This window comes from Uranotaenia lowii, chromosome 2 (assembly GCF_029784155.1).
Source record: "Uranotaenia lowii strain MFRU-FL chromosome 2, ASM2978415v1, whole genome shotgun sequence".
Classification (NCBI taxonomy): Eukaryota; Metazoa; Arthropoda; class Insecta; order Diptera; family Culicidae; genus Uranotaenia; species Uranotaenia lowii.
The window spans coordinates 116770224-116794688 of NC_073692.1; the positions used below are offsets into that span (position 1 = coordinate 116770224).

The 24465-nt window shown below is 37.9% G+C and overlaps 3 protein-coding genes across 4 annotated transcripts; 2 read left to right on the forward strand and 1 right to left on the reverse strand.

The window, feature by feature from the left end:
• Positions 1-9098: 9098 nt before the first annotated feature.
• LOC129742518 (histone-lysine N-methyltransferase MECOM-like) lies at positions 9099-11383 on the forward strand. Its single transcript, XM_055734425.1, has 4 exons — positions 9099-9295; positions 9375-9495; positions 9566-10586; positions 10665-11383. Exons 1-4 carry the CDS (start codon positions 9282-9284, stop codon positions 10754-10756), a joined length of 1248 nt encoding a protein of 415 aa, XP_055590400.1. The 5' UTR covers positions 9099-9281; the 3' UTR covers positions 10757-11383.
• Positions 11384-11402: 19 nt separating this feature from the next.
• LOC129742514 (pre-mRNA-splicing factor ATP-dependent RNA helicase DHX16) lies at positions 11403-14488 on the reverse strand. 2 transcript variants are annotated; one of them, XM_055734418.1, is made up of 4 exons: positions 14366-14488; positions 13001-14294; positions 12817-12931; positions 11404-12746 (listed from the first exon to the last, which is right to left on the reverse strand). In XM_055734418.1, exons 2-4 carry the CDS (start codon positions 14282-14284, stop codon positions 11470-11472), a joined length of 2676 nt encoding a protein of 891 aa, XP_055590393.1. In that variant the 5' UTR covers positions 14285-14294; positions 14366-14488; the 3' UTR covers positions 11404-11469. The 2 variants fall into 2 exon arrangements, with proteins under 2 accessions (XP_055590392.1, XP_055590393.1); XM_055734417.1 differs by lacking the exon at positions 14366-14488 and having other exon boundaries at positions 11403-12746; positions 13001-14317.
• A 2994-nt stretch (positions 14489-17482) lies between these two features.
• LOC129742517 (cysteine desulfurase, mitochondrial) lies at positions 17483-19512 on the forward strand. The gene is made up of 3 exons (XM_055734424.1): positions 17483-17716; positions 17775-17848; positions 18172-19512. Exons 1-3 carry the CDS (start codon positions 17602-17604, stop codon positions 19336-19338), a joined length of 1356 nt encoding a protein of 451 aa, XP_055590399.1. The 5' UTR covers positions 17483-17601; the 3' UTR covers positions 19339-19512.
• Positions 19513-24465: the final 4953 nt, after the last annotated feature.

Consider the following 24465-nt stretch of genomic DNA (forward strand, 5'->3'; position numbering starts at 1 on the left):
TGCAAAGAACCAAGTAACTTGAAAATCAAGGAATACAAATTGTTGAAGAAACAATTTGCATTGTTTATTGAAACATCAATAATTTAAAAAAAACAACAAAAAAAACAATATTTTCAATATTCCCTAATAAAGAAAACCGATGGATAAAATACCTTCAAAATTCACTCATATAACTTTTGTTGATTTTTTTTAAATCATAGGTTTATTTATTAAGGCAATTTACTTATAAGTTTCATTTTGCCGAGTGGATCACTATTTAATCCATGTTAGTAGAGGAGCCGTAATAGTTGCGGTGACTCAACTGTTAGCTTTGATTCTAATTTGGAAGAGGGAAGGGGAACGTTTAAGGTCCTATGCAATCTGAATACACAGATAAAAAAATGTAACCTTACAATACAAGTGATTTTACATTTTTACATCGTCGCTTGAAATTTTTTGAAAAAGAGTATAGCAGCTCAACCATTTCTTTGAAAATTACATGTCAATGCATGCTTATTCCAGCGCCAGCGGCCTTTTTGTCAGTTTTGTTTTGTTTTCATTCCTGTTCGTTTCCCGTCCCGTGCTGCGTCGGCATAAGTTGTTGGTCATTTTTTTTCAATCAAATATTCGACCCTGATTAAAGGTAAATCAATATTGAAAATAGTTGTGATTGACTTAATAATTTCACACTAATTGCTGTTATTTACAGGAAATTAATGCTGCATCCCCAAATCATCATAGCTGTCTTACCGCACCAGCCGTAGAGCCGCCGTCGTCGGGGGAATTGGCAACGAAGATCAGTGCAAGTGTTGATCAATTAGCAAGTGTGATAAATGTGAAATAAAAGTTTTTTTACTGCATCAAACCGGTGACTTTTTTCTATTTTGCGAAACCACATCCTGTCCAATAAGATTCGTGAGATGTGCTAAATAATGTAAATGTACAGTAAACAACAGCATTTAATGCTGCCGGGAATTTACATGAGATGTGCAGTATTATCACTTGTAAATAGCCGATTCCTTTCTACCCATGTAGTTGCATGTAAATCTACGTGAATTTTTCTAAGTGTGTACTTACTAGGAATCACCCAACATGCAGACTCGGTCAAACAGGACTTACCTTCAGCACGGTTGACTTCTCAATGAGGATCGCACACACTCACATTCACTCAGTTATAGAATGGGCCCCAGGGCTCAGCTATCATTCATACACTGTAATAAACAATCAGTCAAATATACTGATACATACCACACAGGTCCAATATCGAAAACGATTTTCCGATGGTACACATTCAGAAGAGTTACCGGAATTATAAGCAGGACAAAAATGAAACTGCTATTTCACCATCATGCACCGTTTTCTTATCATATTCGTTCTGAAAACATTAATACTGTAAACATTAATACTGTTCAAATGATAAAAAGTAATTGATGCACATTATGGAACTCATGTTACAAACTAGGGTACTACATTGTATAATGTTGAGAACATATAATACATTTGCATTTAAAAATTCAATGTACTAGTATGGAAAAAAGTATGTTAATAATTAATTTACTAAAAATGTGAAAATATTTATTTCGAAAGCAGAAAATCTTTCCCGGGGATCACAATATAATATTAAAAATCTTAGAAACACAGCACTCGTTGTATTTGAAAAATTATAGATTCAAACTATTACTACAAATACTACAACTACTCAAAAGTCATAAATTTGTACTAAATGTGACCCTTTTGAAATATATTATCGAACTTAATAATCTGAGAAAACATTTGAAAACATACTTAGGTAGAAACTGCGGTGAATCCGTGCACCCATGGTGGATAAACAACATACAATATACAATCATGTGTGACCCTTTAGAAATACATTTTTTTAACTTTTATGCAGGATTTCTAACGAGGTTTCGTAATTAATGCCTTTTTTTTACTTTATGATACGAATGGTTGATGATCTATTCAAAAGGATTTTTTTACTGTTTTTTCCCATATTTCTACAGTTGGTAGCCATTTTGTTTGTGGATAATGGATCTGCATTATTTTTGAAAATGTCTCGATAACATGATATTATAACATTTAAATAATAATACTTCTATCGGAAAACATATACACTGTTTAAACGATGAAACTTTCGAAATCACACTTTGAAGCCCATATACGTAACTAAAGGTGCTACCGTTGCATGGTGTTGCAAATTTGCAACAATTAATAAAAGGCCATTATTATATCAGACAAAAATTTAAAAAAATCTTCAAATTGTATTCAATTGTGTTAATTGCATTACTGAAAATGCGAAAATATTTTTTCCAGTCAAATTTTTTTTCCTCGGTGCGAATTGGACTAGGTCAAAATTCTGAAAAATAAGCCTTTTTTAACATTTCATATTTTTCAGATTGAAGTTGGTCTAATTTGTACATATATACTCGGAAAGTAATTTTTTTTTTAATTGAACCGTATTTTGAAGTTACACAGCAAAAATTATTTCCTGTAAAATAACGCAAATGTCCTGTAACAAAAAGGAGCAGGACATTTACCGTGATTTTACAGGTCGAAAAAAAAATTACGTGACATTTAATTTTCAGTGTACAACTTTTTTACTGGCTGGTTTAATATTACAGAACTTTAAAATTTTTGTTCATTGAATTGCGTAGATTCCACCCGTTGATTTTTTAAATTATTAAAATAATTTTTCGGAGAAAATGAAGGTTACAAAAATATGCTCGAACAATTTTATTTAACAGAAAAACATCACATGTTAATGTTGTTACAGAATTTCACAATCAAGACATGCATTTCGGTTAATGTACAATTAAGACAATTTTTCTAATGAACTGCAATTTTTCTGATGCATATAGAAATAACAATAATTCGCACAATTGCTTCTGCACTACACGGATGAAAGTCATGGGTTGGCTTTTTGAATCTACCAAATGATGCTTACAAAATCCTTGGAAGATGTTTGCAGTGTCCTAAGTATAAGGAGAAAGGGAAAAGTAACAATAGAGTCAAAATAACACTCATGAAATGTAATTTTAACTGCTTTTCTAATTATACCTTGTCAACTATACCATGACTATTATCTGGTGTTGTCCCCCTGAGTCAAGGAATGAGTGGCGTTCCATAACCGTCCGAGTTCTTCAAGGAGAAAATAAAACATCTTGAAGACTCAGAAGTCTCGAAATATCCAGTAGTTGTCCGGCGCCGGAAACAGGGAGTCAGCTCGTGAAGCTAAAATAGATTAAAAAAAAAATAAAAATTTGTAACTAACGTTTTACTAACTTGTAATTTTAAACGAAACCTATTAGTTACAAAAACAAACTTATGTTTTTAATCTTTGAACATAAGGCCGGAAAAAATATTAATAATTTATTCTTTCGTCACTTTAAGTATACTTACCAATCCCCGCATTCAGTTTGGATATGGTATGTTGCTTCTTTCGTTTGACAACCGTCAGGGCTAGTACAGGAACCTGATCAGCACGAAGGACGCATCTATGCGCTTGAAGATCTCCACCTGTTCAAAGAACTGGAACGAGAAAGCAATTTAGCAGTTTCGTTATCAGTTTTGTTTTGCCGATCGCATACATTTTTCACTACCGGCACCGATGTCCCGCTAAGGTACCGGGTAAATATTAGCTAAACTTGTCGGAACTTACCGTCAATAACTTCCTCCACATCGTCCTCGTTGCAAATCACGAATGCTTGCATGATGCAAATTTTGATACGCAGCGCACCGTTTTGCCGCTGCTGCTGAGTCACGAAAGTATCAACATTGTTGTTCTCCGAATCCGCACTTAGGTACTTGAGACGTCGATTGTCGGAATTTCCTTCCAACGAGCACCAGCCGTAGTGCTTCGGGGAAAAAAACAAAGAACCGAAACAAAACAAAAACCGTCCGCGCGCACCTTTTGACATTTCTCTTTGGGCCGAACTGGGATGCCAGGTGCACTTGAAAATTCAAATTCCTGAAAGTTATTGGACGACCTGTAATTTGACGACACATAATTTTTTTTCAACCTGTAAAATTACGGCAAATGTCATGCTCCTTTTTGTTACAGGACATTTGCTGTAATAATAAACGCATCATCGTTTTTTTTTAAAGGAAATCAATTTAAAATTACAGGTTTTGTTAATTACAGGTTAATTTATTATAAAGGTTGCAGTTTTCAATGACACGTAATAGTCAAAATTTTTTTCTGTGTAGAAACTTGATTGCCATGAAGAAAAAAGTTGATTATTTGAATTTCTGCATAATTTACAACAGCTTTAATTAATTGTTGCAAATTTGTCACTTTATGAAACGAAGGGTTAAACAGATCAAGAAAAACATGGTAAATAAAACAAAAAAAAAAACATGGTTGAAAGATAAAATATGATGAAAAAGATAAAATTATGAAACAAGGCCAAAGAAGATAAACCTTATTTAAACAGAATAAAATTAGATTAAACAAGTTCGAAAATAGAACACGATATAAAAAGTTAAAACAAGGTAAAACAAGTAGGAAAAATATATATAAAAAACAATAAAACAAAAAAAAAACAGATCAAAACAAGATTAAAAAACACACACTAAAATAAGAAAAACCCAAAAATAAAATAAAACCTAAAATAAAAAACAAAACACTTGGTAAAAGATTGAAGTAAATAAAATATATAGTAACAAAAAAGTTTATAAAAAATCACAAAACAAAACAAGAAAAATCATGATAAAACTAGATAAAAATAAAACAAAAATAAAACAGGTTTAAAATATGATAGAAGATAAAACATACATAATAAAGCAAGATGAAAAAAGATAAGTTCACAAAACAAAATAAAACGGGATAAAATAAAATAAAATTTAAAAAAAAACTTAGAATATTACATGTTTGAACTGAAACAATATTAAATCAAGTTAAAACAAAGTAGAATAAGATAAAATAAAATTTAAAAAATATGTACAACATGGCTGGTAAACGGTGGATAATGTGCAACACGAGACCCCATAGTGGTCATATCACCTCTTATTCACAACTCCTATCTCTACCTCCCCGTGTGGTGCCGGCTGGGATGCCCCGGTGGATGCTTTGGTCGTATGCAGACTGAGAAGGTGGCCGCACGGGTCTGTTCCCCAGGTTAGGGGCGGCGTGCAACAACAACCGAGCGTCTGTTCTCCAGGTCAGGGGCGGCTCAAACAGCGTCTGTCTCGCAGCGAGCGGCTGAATCTATGAAATGCGGCTCCCGCCAGCTAAGTCCAAGATGGCAGCCCCATCGCGGGATAGGGACTTTAGGCTAACAACCTACTGCTCCTGATATCTTGCATTGTTACGGAAACTGAGAGAAGAAATAACCGAATTGGAACTTTGGCAACGACTTTTAGCATGAAAACACGGACACGAATTGGAACTTGGAATGTTTTAACTCTTGCCCAGCCAGGTAAGCTGACTCAACTTGCTAGAGAAGCTAGCCGCCTCAAGCTAGAGATATTGGGACTGAGCGAAGTCCGTTGGCCTAACACTGGAGAACACAAGACACAGTCTGGGCAAGTACTGCTTTACTCTGGCATACGAGGAGAGCACGCTACTCGGGAACGAGGAGTTGGTTTCCTATTAAGCCCGCAGGCCCATGCGGCCCTCATAAGATGGGAACCGATAAACGAACGAATGATTAGTAGCCAGATTCAGAACAATGGTCCAGTGTTATGCGCCAACAGACGTTGCCGATTTGCAGGAGAAAGAGCAGTTTTACAGTCAATTGAACAGCGTGGTTGAGAGAATTCCGAAGGGTGACATTCAAATCCACTTAGGCGACTTCAACGCAAAGATTGGCTCCGATAATCAGGACTTTGAGCGCATCATGGGGCGCCATGGTCTAGGACAGATGAGCGAAAACGGAGAGCTGTTTGTAGAATTTTGTGGCAACAACAACATGGTGATCGGTGGATTGTCTTTCCCCATCGACCAGCACATAAGGTCACTTGGGTATCCCGAGATGGCCGAACAGAAAATCAAATTGACCACATCTGCATCAGCCGAAAATGGAGAAGGAGCCTTCTTGATGTCCGCAACAAACGAAGCGCAGACATTCCATCTGACCATCACCTCGTCCTTGGTGAAATACGACTGAGAGTTGCGCGTGTCCAACGGCGCGAGGAGAAAGTCGGGTGTCGATACGACGTCCGTCGGTTGGAGAATCCAGAGGTGAAAAGGGCATACGTTGAACAGCTAGAATCCCGAGCCTCGAAGCTGCCGACATACGGAACAGTCGAAGAACAGTGGTGTGGAATCAAGAATGCCTTTATCACGACGAGCCATGGTACTCTCGGTAAAGTTTGTGGAAGACGAAGTGAATGGATGTCGGATGAAACCTGGAGGATGATCGATGATCGGAGAAAGGCGAAAGTCGGAATTGAGCAGGCATGTACCGGGTCAGCCAAAGCAGCCGCCCGCTTACGATATGCGGAGCTGGAAAAGGCAGTTAAACGAGCTCCCTAGCCGAAGAGGGAGAAAGAGCCGCCGCCATTGGAGATATCCGATTATTATATGATATTTCTCGCCGCCTTAGTGATGCAAGGACTAATGCAAGAATGCCATTGAAAAACCGAGCAGGTCAGCTGCTGACAGATCGAACAGATCAGCTGCTGACAGATCGAACAGATCAGCTCAAGCGTTGGACTGAGCATTTTGATCAACTTTTCCGAGTTACAAATAGCAATGGCCAACAGAACCCGCAGCTCGAGGCGCCCACAGTGAGTCGCATCTTTGGCGTCAACTCGGAAGCGCCCTCGCTGGCTGAAATAGAAGCGGCAATCAAGGACATGAAATCCAACAAAGCGCCTGGAATCGATTGCATTCCTGCTGAAATGCTCAAAGACGACTCTGCCTTGGCAGCACAAATGTTGCACCGTCTTTTCGCTGACATTTGGGATACTGCAAGATTCCCGGCCGACTGGATGCAGGGTATCCTCGTAAAGGTCCCGAAGAAAGGAGACCTGACAGAGTGCTGTAACTGGCGTGGCATAACTTTGATCTGTACAACCCTCAAAGTACTCTGCAAAGTGATCCTGAACAGGATCCAGGAGAAAATCGCCGCTACACTCCGACGGCAACAAGCTGGATTCCGATCCGGACGATCATGTGTGGACCACATCACAACGCTACGAATAATACTGGAACAAATCAGCGAATTCCAAGACTCTCTTCTGCTGGTGTTCGTTGATTTCGAAAAAGCATTTGACCGACTGAACCACGAAAACATCTGGGCTGCTCTTAGACGACGAGAGGTCCCAGAGAAACTAGTCCATCTCATCGAAGCACAGTACGAGGCATTTTCGTACAAGGTCTTGCACGACGGTGTCTTGTCCGAACCAATCCCGGTAACTGCTGGAGTGAGACAAGGATGTATTTTGTCACCGCTGCTTTTTCTCATCGTAATGGATAAGATCTTGACTGGATCGATTGAAAGCTCCAAGGCAGCAGGTCTCAAAATCAATGTCGGAAAGACCAAGTCGATGGAAATCAATACAGAAAATCGTTCCAATTTCGTGGTAGCTGGACAACAGGTGGAGTGCTTCCAGTATCTTGGTAGCCAGATTACGCCTGATGGTGGTACCAAGAAGGACATCGAAACCCGGATCAGAAAAGCCCGATTTGCGTTTGCGAGTCTCCGAAACATCTGGCGGTCACGCCAGATCTCTCTACGAACTAAGATCCGAATCTACAACTCAAACGTCAAATCCGTATTGCTGTACGGGTGTGATATTTGGTGCACATATGCGGTAATGACGCGAAAACTGCAAGTTTTTGTGAATCACTGCCTGCGGAACATCATCCGCGCTTGGTGGCCTGGCAACTGGGTCTCAAACGTTGAACTTTATCGCCGATGTCATCAAAAGGCGCTAGAAATCGAGATTCGGGAACGTAAGTGGAGATGGATTGGGCACACGCTGCGAAGAGATGAGATCGAGATTTGCAGAGAGGCGCTTGACTGGAATCCAGGAGGGTATCGAAGAAGAGGCAGGCCCAAAAGCTCGTGGCGGCGAAGTCTAGCCGCTGAAATCCGCACAGTTGACGAGAACCTTGGCTGGCAGCAAGTGAAGACGTTGGCTCCGGATCGCCAGCAGTGGAGATCTTTTATTATTTTAGCCCTATGCGCCGGTCAATCGGCGCTGGACCCTTAGGTAGATTAGGTAGGTGTATAACATCATAAAAAATGCATCATTGAAGAAAATCTTGAACAGATCAAGAAAAAAACATAATTAAAAAGAATGATCAAAGACGATAAATAAGATAAAATAAATTGTAAGAAGATGAAACCAAATCAATCAAAATAAAACAAGATAGACCATCCAAAACTGTTTTATTCAAAATAAAACAAGGTTTAAAAGATAAATAATTATATAACAACACAGGTTAAGATAAAACATGTTATAAAATACAGACCAATTATAATAACTAAACCAAACGAACGAACTACACCAGATAATTATTATGTGCCTATGTTAAGTTTGTTAAAAAATTGGAATAAAAAAATTATTCGATTTTGGCAATCCAAAGTGTTCGGGCATTGCCTAAATCGAAAGAGGCTTTTTATAACTAGGAAAGGAAATTTTTTTCACAAAAACAGATCATCAAAAAGTTACTGTTAGTTTTTAATATTCGAGTATCCGAATCGAAAATCAGGTGTCAATAGTCTTGGTTTAAGATCTACCAAATTTCTATATCGATAACTAAAAGAGAAAAAATATAGGTTTTACGGAGCAAGTCGAAAAAAACTTAATGCCAAGATGGAACATTTAAAGCTTTCCGAATTTTTTTAATGAATTGGAGGTTTATTTGCATGCGTAGCCTTGACAGGAGTTCGGGACTAATGATACAATATTATAGAATCTGATATGAAACATTGCAATTTCAACGCCTGTGTGTAGGCAACAGGAGTATGTTGATCAGTTCAAATTCAGGAAGGTTTATTTCATAAGCTTGATATTTTACTAAAAATTGTAAACTATTAATTAACTACTAGAAAAAATACTATGCGACTCATTGATTTAGTTACGATTTCGCCAAACAGCAAACCGGACCATCCCTACTCGAAGCTAGTTAATGCTCGAATATTTTCCCGTTCTTTGCTTCCCCCTATATTCGGATTCTGACAGCTTCTTCGATTCGATGGGATGAAAAAGTCCATCAGATCCGAACGACAGCAGCAGCAGTAAACATTTTTTCACCCCTCACGTAAAAATTAAGCTTCAATTTTCTTGAGGCCTCAAGTTGTTTCGCAGTTCCGATTTTTTCCCCAGGGGAACGCAAATGTGATAACGCAATCATGAGCACTTTTCAGTAAGTACACTTTTAAAAATACTTGAGATCAAGTGTGTGCTATCGTTTATATGGTGGTGAAAAATTTCTTCCTTTCTAGTGCAAAAATAGACAACATTTGCAGGCTCTGCTTGTCCGGCGGTGACAACTTGGAATCTATTTTTGGTGACAGTGGATCTGAGGCACTGCAGAACATCATCTTCGATTGCACTTCGGTCAAGGTAATAGGGATACCTGAACTGGATTCATGGAGTTGAACAATTTCTAATTTTCTGTGTTTGTCTTGTATAGGTATCTCGCCGATTGGGACACCCGACAGCAATCTGCGGGCTTTGCAAGATAAAAGTCGAAAGCTTTCATCAGTTTCGCGAGCAGTGCATCCAAAACGATGAATTATTACGATCGACCTTCCTCGAGCCAGAAGTGGTCATCAAGACGGAACCGGATTTGGTTCTTCCTACGGCCGAGGAAGAGGAATACGAAGAAGATGATGACGATGATTATGATGACATCAACGAAGCCGACATAGATGAATGGGATGAGTCGGAGTCAAATGAGGGTATGCAACTCGATACCCCATCCATAGTCGGCGATATTTCTATGAACGCAGACATACTTTTTGACAGCGGTATCGGAATTGCACAAGATAATCCGCTCGATGTCCCGATGTTCAAGTGTGAGCTGTGCTTCGTCGAGTTCATTTCACTGGAACAGCTGGAAAAACACATTACTAGTCACAAGGAGGAGAAAATTTTCAAATGCTTTTACTGTCCAAAGACGTTTCATTTCGCCAAAAATCTTAACATGCATGTGGAGTACATCCATTCTAAGATGAAATACACCCAAAGGTCATCGACAGCGTTCCAAGGATCCAGCCTCGCTCAAAACCGTCTAGTCAGTAACGAGAAAGGAACGACTCTGCAAAAAACTACGAGCACAATAAGTAACATAAATAACAATGTTAAAACCACCAGACGAAATGGGAATCCTACGCAACCCCAGCTGCAGCTGGTGGCAGCTTTGATGAGCAGCCGTTCTCCACCGGTAGCGGCACATCCTTGCAGAACCACCAGCAGCAATCACGAGTGCCACGTGTGCCATAAATCGTTCAATGATCTCCGGCAGCACATGCTACTGCACGATGGCGAGAAGCCCTATAAATGTGATATTTGCTCCAAATCGTTCTTCAACGCATCAACGCTCAAGACCCACTATCGGGTACACAGCGACGAGAATCCTTTTCGCTGCAACACTTGCACCAAGGTTTTCGACAACGCACGGAGCTTGGAGCTGCACTATCGCACTCATACAGGTATGAACGGGTATCCAGTGAACGATTTGTTGAATAGTAGGTAACAAAAGTTTCCTCATTTTTTTTCTTTTAATGCAGGAGAGCGTCCCTATGCGTGCGATGTCTGTCTGAAAAAGTTTTCATGCTCCTCAAATCTGAAGCGGCACCGAAAGCTGCACGACCGGGATTAGAAAGTACTTTACATATCCTTTTCAAAGTAACTGCGAGTCCCGTTTAAAGTCATCCCACACACAAATCGAGCTACGAATTTAACAAACTACAGAACTCTATACGAATAAGCATATCCTTGTAAGCATATAAAAAGGTAGCCGCCGGTAATATCGCATTTAGATTGAGTCTACTAAACGTAGAAAGTGCATTTTTATTTTATTTTTTAAATTTTTCGTTTTTGATTGCACAGTAACCAAATTCTTAAATTTGTTAATAATTAAATTATGTTTAACAGCTTATGAAGAAATAACTGATTCCTAAAAAAAATATTGCATTGAAACAAATAGTAAGAGGAAACCATCAACCTCAAAATAAGTTTCAAGTAAATTACCTATCTCTAGTCGTCATTCAAAGAATTGTATCTTTAGAGCGTAAGAAAAATTGTTATTATTTATCCGTTGAGCTTAGTCAAACCAAGTCACAATCTGAAATAACAATAATCGTCACCCATGATCTTAAATAGATGAACGAAATGTGTAACAACTAGTCAGTAAGCAAACGGTTGTCCTAAACAATAAATGTTATGTTTACGTTTTCAATTATCAGCAGAAATTTGAATTTGATACCAATTAAAGATGTGAAAAAGATCCATGGACAGTGTCATCTTATTGAAAACTTTGTATTGCTTTCCAATAATATTATTTGCCTGATATCCGAAAAGAAAATGTAGTACTTACGCGGTCAACGTCGCCCGACCTACCGTCTTCGGCATCTTCTTGTTGGTGGAGTCTTCCAGCTCTTTGGGCTTGTAGTAGTGCGGTGCAACCTCCAGCAGCCACTTGCTTTCGATGTCGATCACCGATCGCATGTACTCCTTGGTGGTGAAAACGAGCTCGTGGTACAGGACCCATCGGGGCAGTTCCTCGAACAGGGCCGAGTTGGGGTGAATCATCACAGTCTGGTTGTGCTTTACGGTTTTGTAGTTTCCACCCTTGGACAACCGGGCGATGTGGTAGAAATAGCCGGCCGTGATCGATTTCCTTATGTTCATTGTTTCCGGTAGCCCCGAAACGAGATCTATTTCAACCCGTTGCATAAGCCCGGCCAGCTGTTCTCGGACGTCTCTGGCTCGCTTCATCGAACGGAATTGGATGAAATTTTCGTAACACCACTGGGTGCTGTAATCCGTTTCGGCCCATTGATTGTATACCTGCATCAAACTCAAGTGATCTCCATTCTGATGATTGAAGTTTTTCCGGGCCGTATCTGCGTGAATTATCTTATCCTTTGGCCGATAAAAGATAGCTCCATTGACAGAGAGCATCGCAGCAATTGTAACAACTTCTTCCGAACATTTGTACTTCTCACTGGCAAGCAACATTTTGGCCATCATTGGATCAACTGGGAATTCAGCCATGCGTCGTCCCAACTTAGTTAGTTCACCGTGATGATTTAGGGCACCCAAGGCGTATAACTGCTCCAGTGCCAAGACCAAAGTTTCATGCGGAGGAGGGTCCAGAAAATCGAAATGCAACAGATCATTTATGCCAAGGGCCTTCAACATCAGCACAGCATTGCCCAAATTTATCCGCTGAATCTCGGGAACGGTGTTATCTTCCAGTTCGTTTTTATAAGCCCACGCCGTATACAACCGAAAACATTTACCGGGAGCAACACGCCCTGCCCGTCCTGCTCGCTGGTTTGCCGAAGCCTTCGAAATCGGAACCACCATCAGCGTTTCCATCCCGGTGCGGGAGTTGAAGTTGTTTTGCTTCGCAAAGCCCGGATCGATCACGTAGATAATGTTGTCGATCGTTAGCGAAGTTTCGGCTATGTTTGTAGCCAGCACAACTTTGCGGGCGTTCGGAGGAGTAGGTTCGAAAATTTTGGCCTGCATATCCGATGGTAGATTCGCATAAATCGGTAAAATAATCAGTTCCTTCAATTTAGAACCCAGTCGCTTGACGCGGTCCTGAAGCATTTCCTGACAGGCTTCGATCTCTTCTTGACCTAAAAGAAAGAAAGACATATTCCTTTCTGAGGTGAACTAATAAAAAATGTGAATTATTGACTCACTCACCGGTTAAAAATACTAAAACATCACCGAGAGGTTGTGTGGCATGGATTTGCAGAACGGAAACCACACATGCATCAATATAATCAGCTTCAGGAGCTTTCGTGTAGTAGATGTCGACCTAAAAATAAAAATTTTTACTTCATCAAACATTTTTCATTAAAAAAATTTATTGTCAACTAAAACTTACCGGAAACCTTCGGCCAGGAATTCGAAAAATTGGCGCTTCATCGAAAAATTCCGAGAACTTTTCGGCATCCAGCGTGGCACTGGAAATAAGTAGTTTTAAATCCAAACGGAACCGAGCTATATCCTTCACCAGTCCGAAGAGAATGTCTGTGTGCAGGGTACGTTCGTGGGCTTCGTCGATGATCATCACGCTGTACGATCCCAGATCTGGTTCGGACAGGAACTCCCGATGCAACGTACCATCTGTCATATATTTGATAACGGTGCGCTCCGAAGTGCAATCCTCGAATCGAATACTGTAACCCACTTCATTGCCAAGCTTAACTCCCATTTCCTGGGCAACCCGAGCTGCTACAGACATCGCGGCCACTCGTCTGGGCTGGGTGCAACCAATCTTTTTGCCATCATTGGTGAATCCCGCCTCGTACAGGTATTGAGGTATTTGCGTGGTTTTACCAGAACCCGTTTCACCTTCAATGATCAGAACCTGATGTTCCTTGATGGCAGCAATCAGATCTTCTTTGAATGGATACACCGGGAGAGATTTTTTAGTCTCTTCTATGTCCATCTTCATTCGCTGGGCCTCGGTAACCTGAGGTTTTTTATCTTTATCTTTTGTACCATCCAGACGGAGGGCTTGTACGAAATCAATCTGATCGTCCAGCAGCAGTTCATATTCCTCTTGCTGTTTGGATTTGGCATCTTTCGATCCGAATTTGTAGACCGCTGATGCCAGCTGTTCCGCTTCCCATTTTTTCTGCTCGGAGTTGGGCATCTTCTCCCGTTCGTCCACTTCCACATAGTCCTCCTTTTCGCCTTTCTTGATATCCTTCGGCATATGATACCGTTGAACCCGTTCCAATTCCCGAGCCTTCTCATGTTCCTTGGCAATCTGCAGCAGATTTCGCTTGTACTGACGATCTTGGCGTTCCTTTTCGGTGATGTCCGTTTCGTTGAACAGATACTCGTCATCCAGAATGTCTGCTTCCAGCTCGGCGACCTTGTCATCTTTCCTTTTCTCTAGATACTGACGACGGGATTGGATTCTCAACTTGGGGATTAATCGTTCCTTGTCTTCGGCGTCTAACTTTAGGCGTTTGGCGGCCTCCTCATAGGCCTTCCGGCTAGTCGATTCGACCACCTTCCTGGTTCGATCTTCATCTTTCTTCTTCAATCGTTGCGAAAACTCATCCCGTTCCTTGATGTCCCGACGTCGGGCTTCCTCTTCGCTATCCAGGCTGCTATCCTCCGAGCTGGAGGAACTGTCTTTTCTGCGACGACTCATTTTTGCTGGTCTTTTTATGCCAAAAATTACAAACTGCTTAAAACAAATGTGGGAGTTTTTTCAAGAGCACAAAGTACTTACGCTACGCTGAATTAAATCCACAGCTTAGCGAAGAATACGTGAAAAACCAGCGACAAACGATTTTTAAAAACGTATCAACAACAAACCAAAAAATGTGTGTTTACATTTTTACACGTCAAATACTTATTACATGTTTTGGATTGCATTTCAATCTAAAGATTAACATAATTGAAACATTACACAAAAATAAGTAAATTTTAATTTCTAAATAGGATTGGTTTATATTTAATGCTCAAAAAATAAGTTTAAACATTTTCGTTGAAACCCAGAACCAAAGAAACCTCCAAAGAAACCGTGTTTTCTATCAAAATTGTATTTCAATTAAATTTTATTTCTTCGGAAAACCACATCGACATTAAGCGAGTTATCTGTAGCTAGTGTTATCGCCTGGAAAGGCACCCTGTGTTTACTGGCACCCGGTCCGCGTGAGGAAGAGCTTCGTTCAGCTTCGTTCAATCGTTAGTAAAAATCGGTTTCAACTGGTTTCTGTCAACTGGTAGTTGTTCAACGAGCCAATGTTTTGGTCTAAACTAGTCAGGTCGTTGTTCAACGGAGCAAGTTGAAATCATTCGAAACCAATCCAGCTCGGCAGCAGGATTCGTTTCGACCTGGTAGAAATCGGTCGAAGTCAATTGGAAAGAGACAGAAAATCAACTGTCAATCCATTTCTACTTGTTTCGACCCGTTTCTACTAGGTTTCATCAGCGGTGTCATATAAACAGATTTTTCTGTATTATACAGATTTTTCAACGTCAATACAGATAAGATACAGATACAGATTTTTATACAGATTTTTGAACATTAATACAGATTTATACAGATTTTTTAGAAAATCTAAATCAATTGTTGATGAAATGGTTTCCACGGGCTAACTGCACGGGCTAAATCTTTTTAAACCTTTAACTTTCGAACTGCAGTTTACCGCAAATGCTTGCAACAGCACATATAATTTATCCAGACCATTAACTTCTACAAGTAATAAGCTTTTGTGAAGACTGTAACCATCATTTATTATAGGTTAGTAGGAGCTTTAATAGTCTCTTTTTCTCAACAGCATAACTTTATTGTTTTAACGGCGAATGATAGCCCCCCCAAACAGGATAAGTGCAATATCATTGTCAGAAATGAAATATTGGAGTTTATTCTTATTTAAAATAAAATTTTCCTAATTTTTCTTGAGCGTTTTTTAATTCAAAATCGATAACTAAATGAAAGTCGGCAAACGCAAATTAAAAAAAATCGGAAGAATATTTATGAGCACATTATGATGATTTAGGATGAGCAGGGTCGGTGGCTCCACTCGATTATCCCAAAGGTAAGCCTTAAATCCTGGTTTAATAGGTTGGACCTGAGTCGGGATTTTATTCGTATATTTTCCCGTCTCATGTCCAATCATTGTTCCTTAGACGCGGTACTCTATCGTTTTGACATTGCTGGCAGCAATTTGTGTGGTTGCGGTCAAGGTTACCATGACATCGAGCATATTGTTTGGTCGTGTGAGGTCCATCTTGTCGCCAGAACGAATTTAATAGATTCCCTTAGGGCCCGAGGAAAACCACCTAATGTTCCAGTGAGAGATGTACTAGCTGTGCTAGATTTGGACTACATGTTCGAAATCTACCTTTTTCTAAAAGCTATCGATCTTCGTCTATAATTTATTTTTTATTTTCATATTTCCCTTTCTATCTTCCTTTCTCCTCTCACAAAGTGTTAAGTTAAGAAAACAATTGTAAACAACCAAAATCGATTTTGGCTCCTTAAAGCCTGAAGGTATAAGCCGTTTCAAATAAAGAATTGTTTAAAATAAAAAAAAAATAATGATGATTTTCATATTTTTGTCAAAGATAAAGTTGTATGATAAATTAACTCAGCACAAAAAATTTTCGAAAACATTATTATTTTATCAAATTGGAAAAAAATGCTAATTTCGTTAGCAATTGAATTAAAACTCAGCATGAAAAGTGCCGGAAAAAAAATTTACATTCATGATAAAACCCTGTATTGTAATTTTGTATTTGATTCAAAAAATCTGTGGAATGTTCTCTGATGTTATAACAAACGTTGACAAATTCAGTCTTTTCACTTGGTAAATAACAATTCATATTCAAAACGTTAAGATATTTTCTTCAACAGTCCTTCGAAATCTTTTCACAGTGACACTAAAGTTTAATTAATAATATCTATTAAAAAATTCTTTAAAAACAATAAAGAATGTAGACTCTCCTAAAATTTGCTTGAGAATCTGTGAAATTTTTGTTATTCCCAGGATTTCAGCAAATTTGGTAGACACGTTATATTAAAAATGTTTTTCGCGATTTGCAGGAAAAAAATTAGGGCTTCGTAGGGCCAATATAAACTGTGGATTTTTTTGGAAATACGTACAGAAAACCGAAATTTAGATCAGTGAATTTGAATCACAAAAATAAAAAAAAATATATCTCTAATTTTTTAGTTATTGCTGTGATATAGATACATAGCTCCAGAAGACTTTAAAGAAAGTATTGAGTAGATACCGCCAGTTATGATAAAAATGATTATTATATGGAAAGGCGTTAAACGTGTTTGTGCATCATACGTTTTTAAGGAAAAATGTGATGCAAATGATGTCTATGTTTGGAAGAACGAATGTTTGCGAAGAGGTTAAAGTTAATTGAAAAACTATTTTTTCAAAGATTTAAAATAAATGATTTGAAATAAAAAATCGCATAAAATTTGTTATTATTACGATTTAACTTTTTACTATCTAGCAAATCTTTTTGTTATTATCTATAGAGTTCGATAAATGATTGACGAGTTTAATTTCATATGAGCGGCCCGCCGAGAATATTTTGAAATAAAACTGGCCCGTTGGTTCAATAAGTTTCTCGCCCCTGCTCTAGATAAAGTTCAATTAATGAAATAAATTGTCAATTTGTGAATAATGAATACGTTAAAACCATCAAAACTGATTTCCAAATAGCATATTAAACGATAAGCTTACATAGAAAACAATAATATAAGTTTTCGGTCGTTAAATTTCAAATACAGATAAATACAGATTTTTTCATGAGGCCGATACAGATTTTTTAAAAAAACATCTGACAACCCTGGGTTTCATTGAACAGACTAGAAGTTGATGTCTGACAAGAGCAAGTGAAGAGCGATCGGAAAAACAAAAACATTGTAATTTCACTCGTACTTCTTATCATAAGCTGACGAAATTGAAATTCCTCCGTTCAAATTAAAGTTTTCGCAAAATGTTGAACATTACGCGGAAGGTGGGCAATTTAACGCTGTTGCGGACAGTTCGGTCGAGCATTTCCGGCATGGAGCTTCCGGTTATCGAAACCGCCATCAGGAACTTGAGTTCCGGTAAGTTTATAAGTGGTATTTGCGCGATGATTCAACTAATATTTTGGTGCATTTGCAGGGAAATTTAACATCCAGGAGGAAGCTATCGCTGGAAGACCGCTCTATTTAGATGCCCAAGCAACTACGCCTCTGGTAAAAAAATGTTTTTGAAATTAATCCAATTTTTACAACTCACTGCGCTTCCATGAATTACGTAATGCAATCGATTCTTATGAGAATGTTAAACTTTATCATACATTTTGACTGTTGATAGTAGCTCGAGAGTAAGAATATTGGGTAAATTGTTAAAAAAATTTATCGTACTTTCTTTTTTTTATATATTTTTTATATTTGTTAAAAATAACCAACAATTTTTAGATAAATGAATACACAAGTTTAAACTTAGAACAATGTTCCGAATGAAATTTCCGTTTCAAAACCGCATTAATAAAAGCGTTTTTTTCATTCCATTTAAGGACCCTCGAGTGCTCGATGCCATGCTACCGTACCTAACGTCTTACTACGGAAACCCACATTCCAGGACCCACGCATATGGCTGGGAATCGGAAGAGGCAATGGAAAAGGCCCGCACTCAGGTGGCCAAACTTATTGGAGCCGATTCGAAGGAAATTGTATTTACATCCGGAGCAACTGAATCGAACAATATCTCTATCAAAGGAGTGGCACGATTTTACGGTGCAAAGAAGCGGCATGTTATAACGACCCAAACCGAACACAAGTGTGTGCTGGACTCGTGCCGAGCTTTGGAAGGGGAAGGATTTCGGGTAAGCTACTTGCCCGTTCAAACCAGCGGCCTGATTAGGTTGGAGGATTTAGAGAATGCTATCACACCGGAAACTGCACTGGTGTCCATAATGACCGTTAACAATGAAACCGGAGTCAAACAACCTATTGCCGATATCGGTAGAATTTGCAAATCTAAAAAGGTATTTTTCCATACCGATGCAGCCCAAGCCTTTGGTAAAATTCCGTTGGACGTAAACAAAATGAACATCGATCTTATGTCCATTTCTGGTCATAAAATTTATGGACCCAAAGGAGTTGGTGCTCTGTATGTTCGCAGACGTCCACGGGTTCGTGTTGAGGCAATCCAGAGTGGTGGAGGACAGGAAAGAGGTATCCGAAGTGGAACCGTTCCAACTCCTCTAGCGGTTGGCCTGGGAGCTGCTTGCGAGATTGCTCAAAAAGAAATGGAATACGACCACAAGTGGGTCGAGTTTCTTTCGAAACGTTTGATCGAACGAATTTACAGTGCTTTGCCTAATGTGATCCGTAATGGCGATCCCGAACAAAACTATCCTGGATGCGTTAATCTTTCGTTTGCATTCGTTGAAGGAGAATCGCTGTTGATGGCCTTGAAGGATGTGGCACTCTCTAGTGGATCGGCTTGTACTTCGGCTTCGCTGGAACCATCTTACGTTTTAAGAGCTATCGGTGCCGATGAAGATTTGGCCCACAGCTCGATTCGATTTGGAATGGGTCGATTTACAACAATCGAAGAAGTTGACTACACCGCAGATAAATGTATTAAGCACGTAACGCGATTGCGGGAAATGTCACCACTGTGGGAGATGGTGCAGGAAGGAATCGATATCAAATCTATCCAGTGGTCTCAGCACTAATAATCTTGATGGTAGGGATCGCAGCTTCTATTGGGAACATTTCAAAGATTGTTCCCGTTTATTATCATATGTATAGACATGAGTTATAAATCAAAAGTACGATTTGTATGTTATGTTACTTTTGCACGTATACATGTTAAATAAACAAAATTCATTAAATACAAAAACTCATAATCTTGTTTTGTTTTTCATAAAGTTCCTCTGTTCATAATCATATCAATACATACTTTATGATATCCTCAATAAATATAATATTGCAACTGAGGTCCTTTGCCTTTCAGTAAATAAGGGGAGTCATTCATGGATGCTTCCTTTGTATCCTTGCTTGCTTCTCACTCTAACTGAAGTGAAATTGTAGCGGTATCTCTCTTGCACTCGGATGAAGGAAGCCGTTTACAGAATTTGAGCGAGCGTAAAGTATCTCTCGAGCGTGAGCCTCCGGCATCCTGCAAACCAGTTTTCAGGGTCAAAAACATTGCCGAATACGTGTTTCCTGACGTTCCATAATCGTTTACTAAGAAATATTCGAACAAAGTGCCTAATTGTTTGTTAAATGTTTGTGGGCGGGCAGTGAGAAGTTTGGACGACTTCTAGTTATGAAAGTTTCATTCTATGGAACGGGGAGGTTTGAAATTGCTCACACAAATTCTCTCTACTTCTAAAGAGAGTAGAGATACAGTACGCGTTCTATTATTTGAAACCGGAACCAGTTGAGGGATGCGCGAATGAAATATATACGCATGTTGTTCCGGTGATGTATCGGAAGTGTTATGAGAAAACGGTGGTATCGTGAAGCTTTTTCTGTGGGCTCAAGTGTTTGTGTTTTTCAATCTTAAGGCGGGATATGAATATGGTGATACCATCCGAAAAAATAGCGTTCATGTTTCTAACAATGCCGAAGGAATAAAACGCCGGAATATGCAAAAATATTAGGAGTGGATACAGGGAAGTTGGTGACCGAAAACTTGCAGAGCTGATGAACCAGAAGATCAAGGTAAGACGAACTCAACAATTTTAAATTGCTCAAGGCATGACTTTTTTCTGGGATTTTCAACCTCGGATGATTCATCCCCAAGTCGATTTCCTCTACACTCAGAAAAATACTATTATGTATGCCATAAGATTCTCTTATGAAGTGGCGCCATAAGAAAAATTTATGAAATTCATAAGATTGTCTTATGACGCGAATGAATTCTGAAGATGAACGCCTACTTCAATAAGAGATTGTTGCTTTTCATAAGAGATTCTTATGGAAACAGTGAATCACTTTCTAATAAGAAAAACTCTAGATATTTCATGCTGAAAGCATTACTTTATTTTATTGTTTGCCAAATTTGTTTAAAATTAAATCATTGATGGTCACCATCAGCAGCGCATCAACAGACGGCTCCATCAAAGTATTTTTTTGCCGCATCTTAATCTTCGTCCTTTCGTTTTTTTTGCCGATCAGCTTGCTGAAAAGTAAACAATTAATGTATACAGACCCCGTTCGATTTTGGCAACACGCCCGTACATTTTGTGTTGCCAAAATCGAATGTTGCCAAAATCGAACGGTTTTTTTCTCATCGTGGTTTTCAGCTATTTTTACAAAATAACTATCATTATTATCAAAAATGTTGGTTTTAGACAGTTTCCGACCATTTGTAGTCATTTTTTAATTTTTTCATCATGTTTTTGATGCATTTTTCACTTTTCTTGTTTTGTTTATAATGTTTGTTTTCTTTTGTCATATTTGCTGTTTTTGTCAATCTTCATCATTTTTTAGTTCATTTTTGTCATATTTGGTATTTTGTTTGAATTTGTTTTTCAACTTTTTCAATTTTTCATCTTTTTGTCGTTTTTGAGTACTTTATCAAATTTTAAAAAATCTTTGGTTTTTATTGTTGCATTTTATCATCATTTCAGAACATAAAAACGTATTTTTGATGTTTGTCTTAATTAAATTGGTCCTGTTATAACGAAAACTAAAAGGTAATGTTGCTTCTAAAAACCGTTCGATTTTGGCACATGTGCCAAAATCGGATGTTGCCAAAATCGAATGTTGCCAAAATCGAATGTTGCCAAAAACGAACGGGGTCTGTATTAGTTAACTAATATATTAAACGTCCACTCCAATCAATCAAACTTACCATTCCGGAGATAAAAATAACCCCAAGTAACAATTTAAGTTTTATTCCAACCTTAACAGTTCGCTTAAGACTATTTCTTAAAGCTACTTTATAAGCCAAAGCGCATTCTACGCTATTAGCACAACTACTTTAAAGTTAACATATGGCCAAAAGGGACCATTTTGTTAATGTTTTTAAAGCTTATTCTATACGCTATAATAAAACATCCAACAGAATAGTTTTATTCGACCTTATAGACATAGCTTTAAGAAACCTTTCAGAGCCCTCTTCAGACTATCCACAGCTCTTTTAAAACTACGTCGTGGAATCTGATAGGAATTTTACTGTGGGATCTGTGAAATCTGATAGGAATTTTACTGTGGCAGCTGTGGAATCTAATAGAAATTTTACTGTGGGAGCTTTCTGTTCCGTTTTTTCTCGTTTTATCACTTACTCTCCCAAGCATTTGATGATAGGTAAAGATTCCATTTAAAATATTTTAAAAATATTCTCATTCTCATTTTCAATAAATCTAAGCAAGAAACTTCCTGCAACCTCAGATTTCTTGTGAAGTATATACGAAATAGCATCAAAACTTAAGCGCGCCTCAAAGAAAATCAAGGTTGACCATATTTTAAGCATTTTTTAAATAAAAAAATTATAATTAATAGAAAATATAAATTGGCTCAAATGATGCAATTTTTGTTTTACATTGAAATTCATCACCTATACAACAAATAGTACCGTCAACATTGTCAAATTGATGAAAATGTATAATTTTTAGTATTAAAGTATTATTTACAGCAACATGGCGTCAGTAATTTCGATTCAATTTCACAATCAACATGGCGTTCAGTAAATTAATATTGAAAATCTTAAGGCAGTTGTAAAACAGTGTTAAGATGGTTTTATGACGGTTAGAAAAATGTGGTAATAAAACAATTTCAATAAACAGTTTTTAAATGGTTTTAAGAGACCTTGAATCACAGCTTCGTTTGACGTTTCTCTAAATGGAATACACGCTCATGATGGATTTATCCATTTTTGAGAAAGAGAAGTTTTTCGCAATAAATGAAAACATTTCGATTTGTTGCTTGGCAAAAGGCATTCATGCAACTTTTTGTTTTGTTTCCTTTTGACTATGAGGATGGTCAATCATCTTTAAATAACAAATAGGTATTGCTATCAGATAATCTCAAACTATTTTGGAATAGAACATTTTCTATCATCAAAACCCTGGCCTCAAAGCTAAATAATAACCCGCATAAATGAGGACTATAACCAAATGATTTGTGAAGCGTAATAAAACGTTTAGCAAACGATTATTGAAATTGTAAGAACTTTGCCTGAATCGTGAATTCCGAAATGATTGAATTTTGAATTTGTGGTTAAATTATATAAAACAGTTAAAAACTGTTAAAACAGTTGTATGGGAAAACAATTGGAAGCGATAAAAGATTCTTTAAAACGTCCTTCGGATGTTCTGCTTACTATTACCAGAACTGCCTTACGCTTTAATTAAATCGTTATTTTATTTCGGCCAATGCTAGTGGTCTTCAATCTGAATACATCATCTGAAACTTGTTGAGGCTGATTTAGAATGAGCATTTTCGATTGTGATGAAACTCAATTTCTCCGTCTTTGCTGAATTGAAGCCGGTTTCTGCAGTCTTCCAGAAATTTTCAAGGACGGTTTATCTGAAAATAATTTTGTTAGTTCTGGATTGGATGACGTAAATAAAGATCAACTTCGCATTGTGAGACAGAGATGGATAAATAAAACAAGTAGTTTAAAAGGCGTACTTGTAAATGAATTTTCTAATACATTTATTCTTATCGAATCACAAAAACAGTTTATTCACAGTGGGCTTTTATTCGAATCCTGAGAATTGAGCGAATAATGATGTGGACTGATTTGCGGTTGTTTTGAAATTTGAATGCGGATACAACAAAGTTGTTTTTATTTTTAAGATGAATTTAGCTGTGTTAATTTATATCATTTTGATAGCACGTTTTTCTCAATTTTGAGTGATAATCCTTTCAAAACAGGTTATGCTATCTCAAAAAGAGGTAAAAAAGTTTAAGCGTGTATACGTTCTTCTCGATTGTCAAATCATCTGTCACTTAGTTTTATCATGCCTACATCCAATGTTCCAATAAAACAGTTTTTCAACTTGGCTTCAACGCTAGTTTTAAAAGCGCATTGAGAGCATTATTAAAACCTTTACCAAAGCTCTAATAAAAACAGAAAAGTATGTGTTTTATTGAATCTTTAGCAATACTTTTGCAACTTTTTTACAACACTCTTAAGATAGTGTTTTATTCAAGTTTTAGCAAAACTTTCAGGGCTCTTTTAAAACACACGATAAATGAAGCATTTCCTATGTTACAATAAAACCGTTTTAAAAATGGGATGCCATCGAAAAGTCTTCAAAAAACAATATTAAAACTCAAAAAAGCCAATTGGCTTGATCTGTGTTACTTGGGAACATTTAATATTGAAGGAAAACTATAATAACTATGAACTGGCGATTGCTTCGTACTGTGATGATGAAAAAAAAAACTGATGCAATGAATGAATGTGTTCATTATCTTTTCACAATGCCATTTCTTCTATTTTTCATAAGAACATCGTATGAAAATTGAAAGAATTTCATAAGACTCTTATGAAACATTATTTTACACTCTAAAAAGCGGTTCATAAGATGCATCTTATGAAAATTATAATAAGAATTTGCCTGAGTGTACATTCGATCCAGCTCTACAACATTTTTTCAGTTTGGCGCCCGTTCTCTCTCTGTTGGATGCCTCCTGGTTCTTTAGTCTTCCGATGACTCTCAACTACCTTCCAGTGATTAGGGCTGGCGACTTTCTACTGTGCCAGTCCGACGACCTTCTATATTATTATACCAAACGGCCGTTATGCCAAACGGCATTATGCCAAAAGACTTTATGCCAAATGACTTTATGCCAATCGGTATACAATCGATTTGGAGCTAATCGGTGCAAGATTTCCAGCT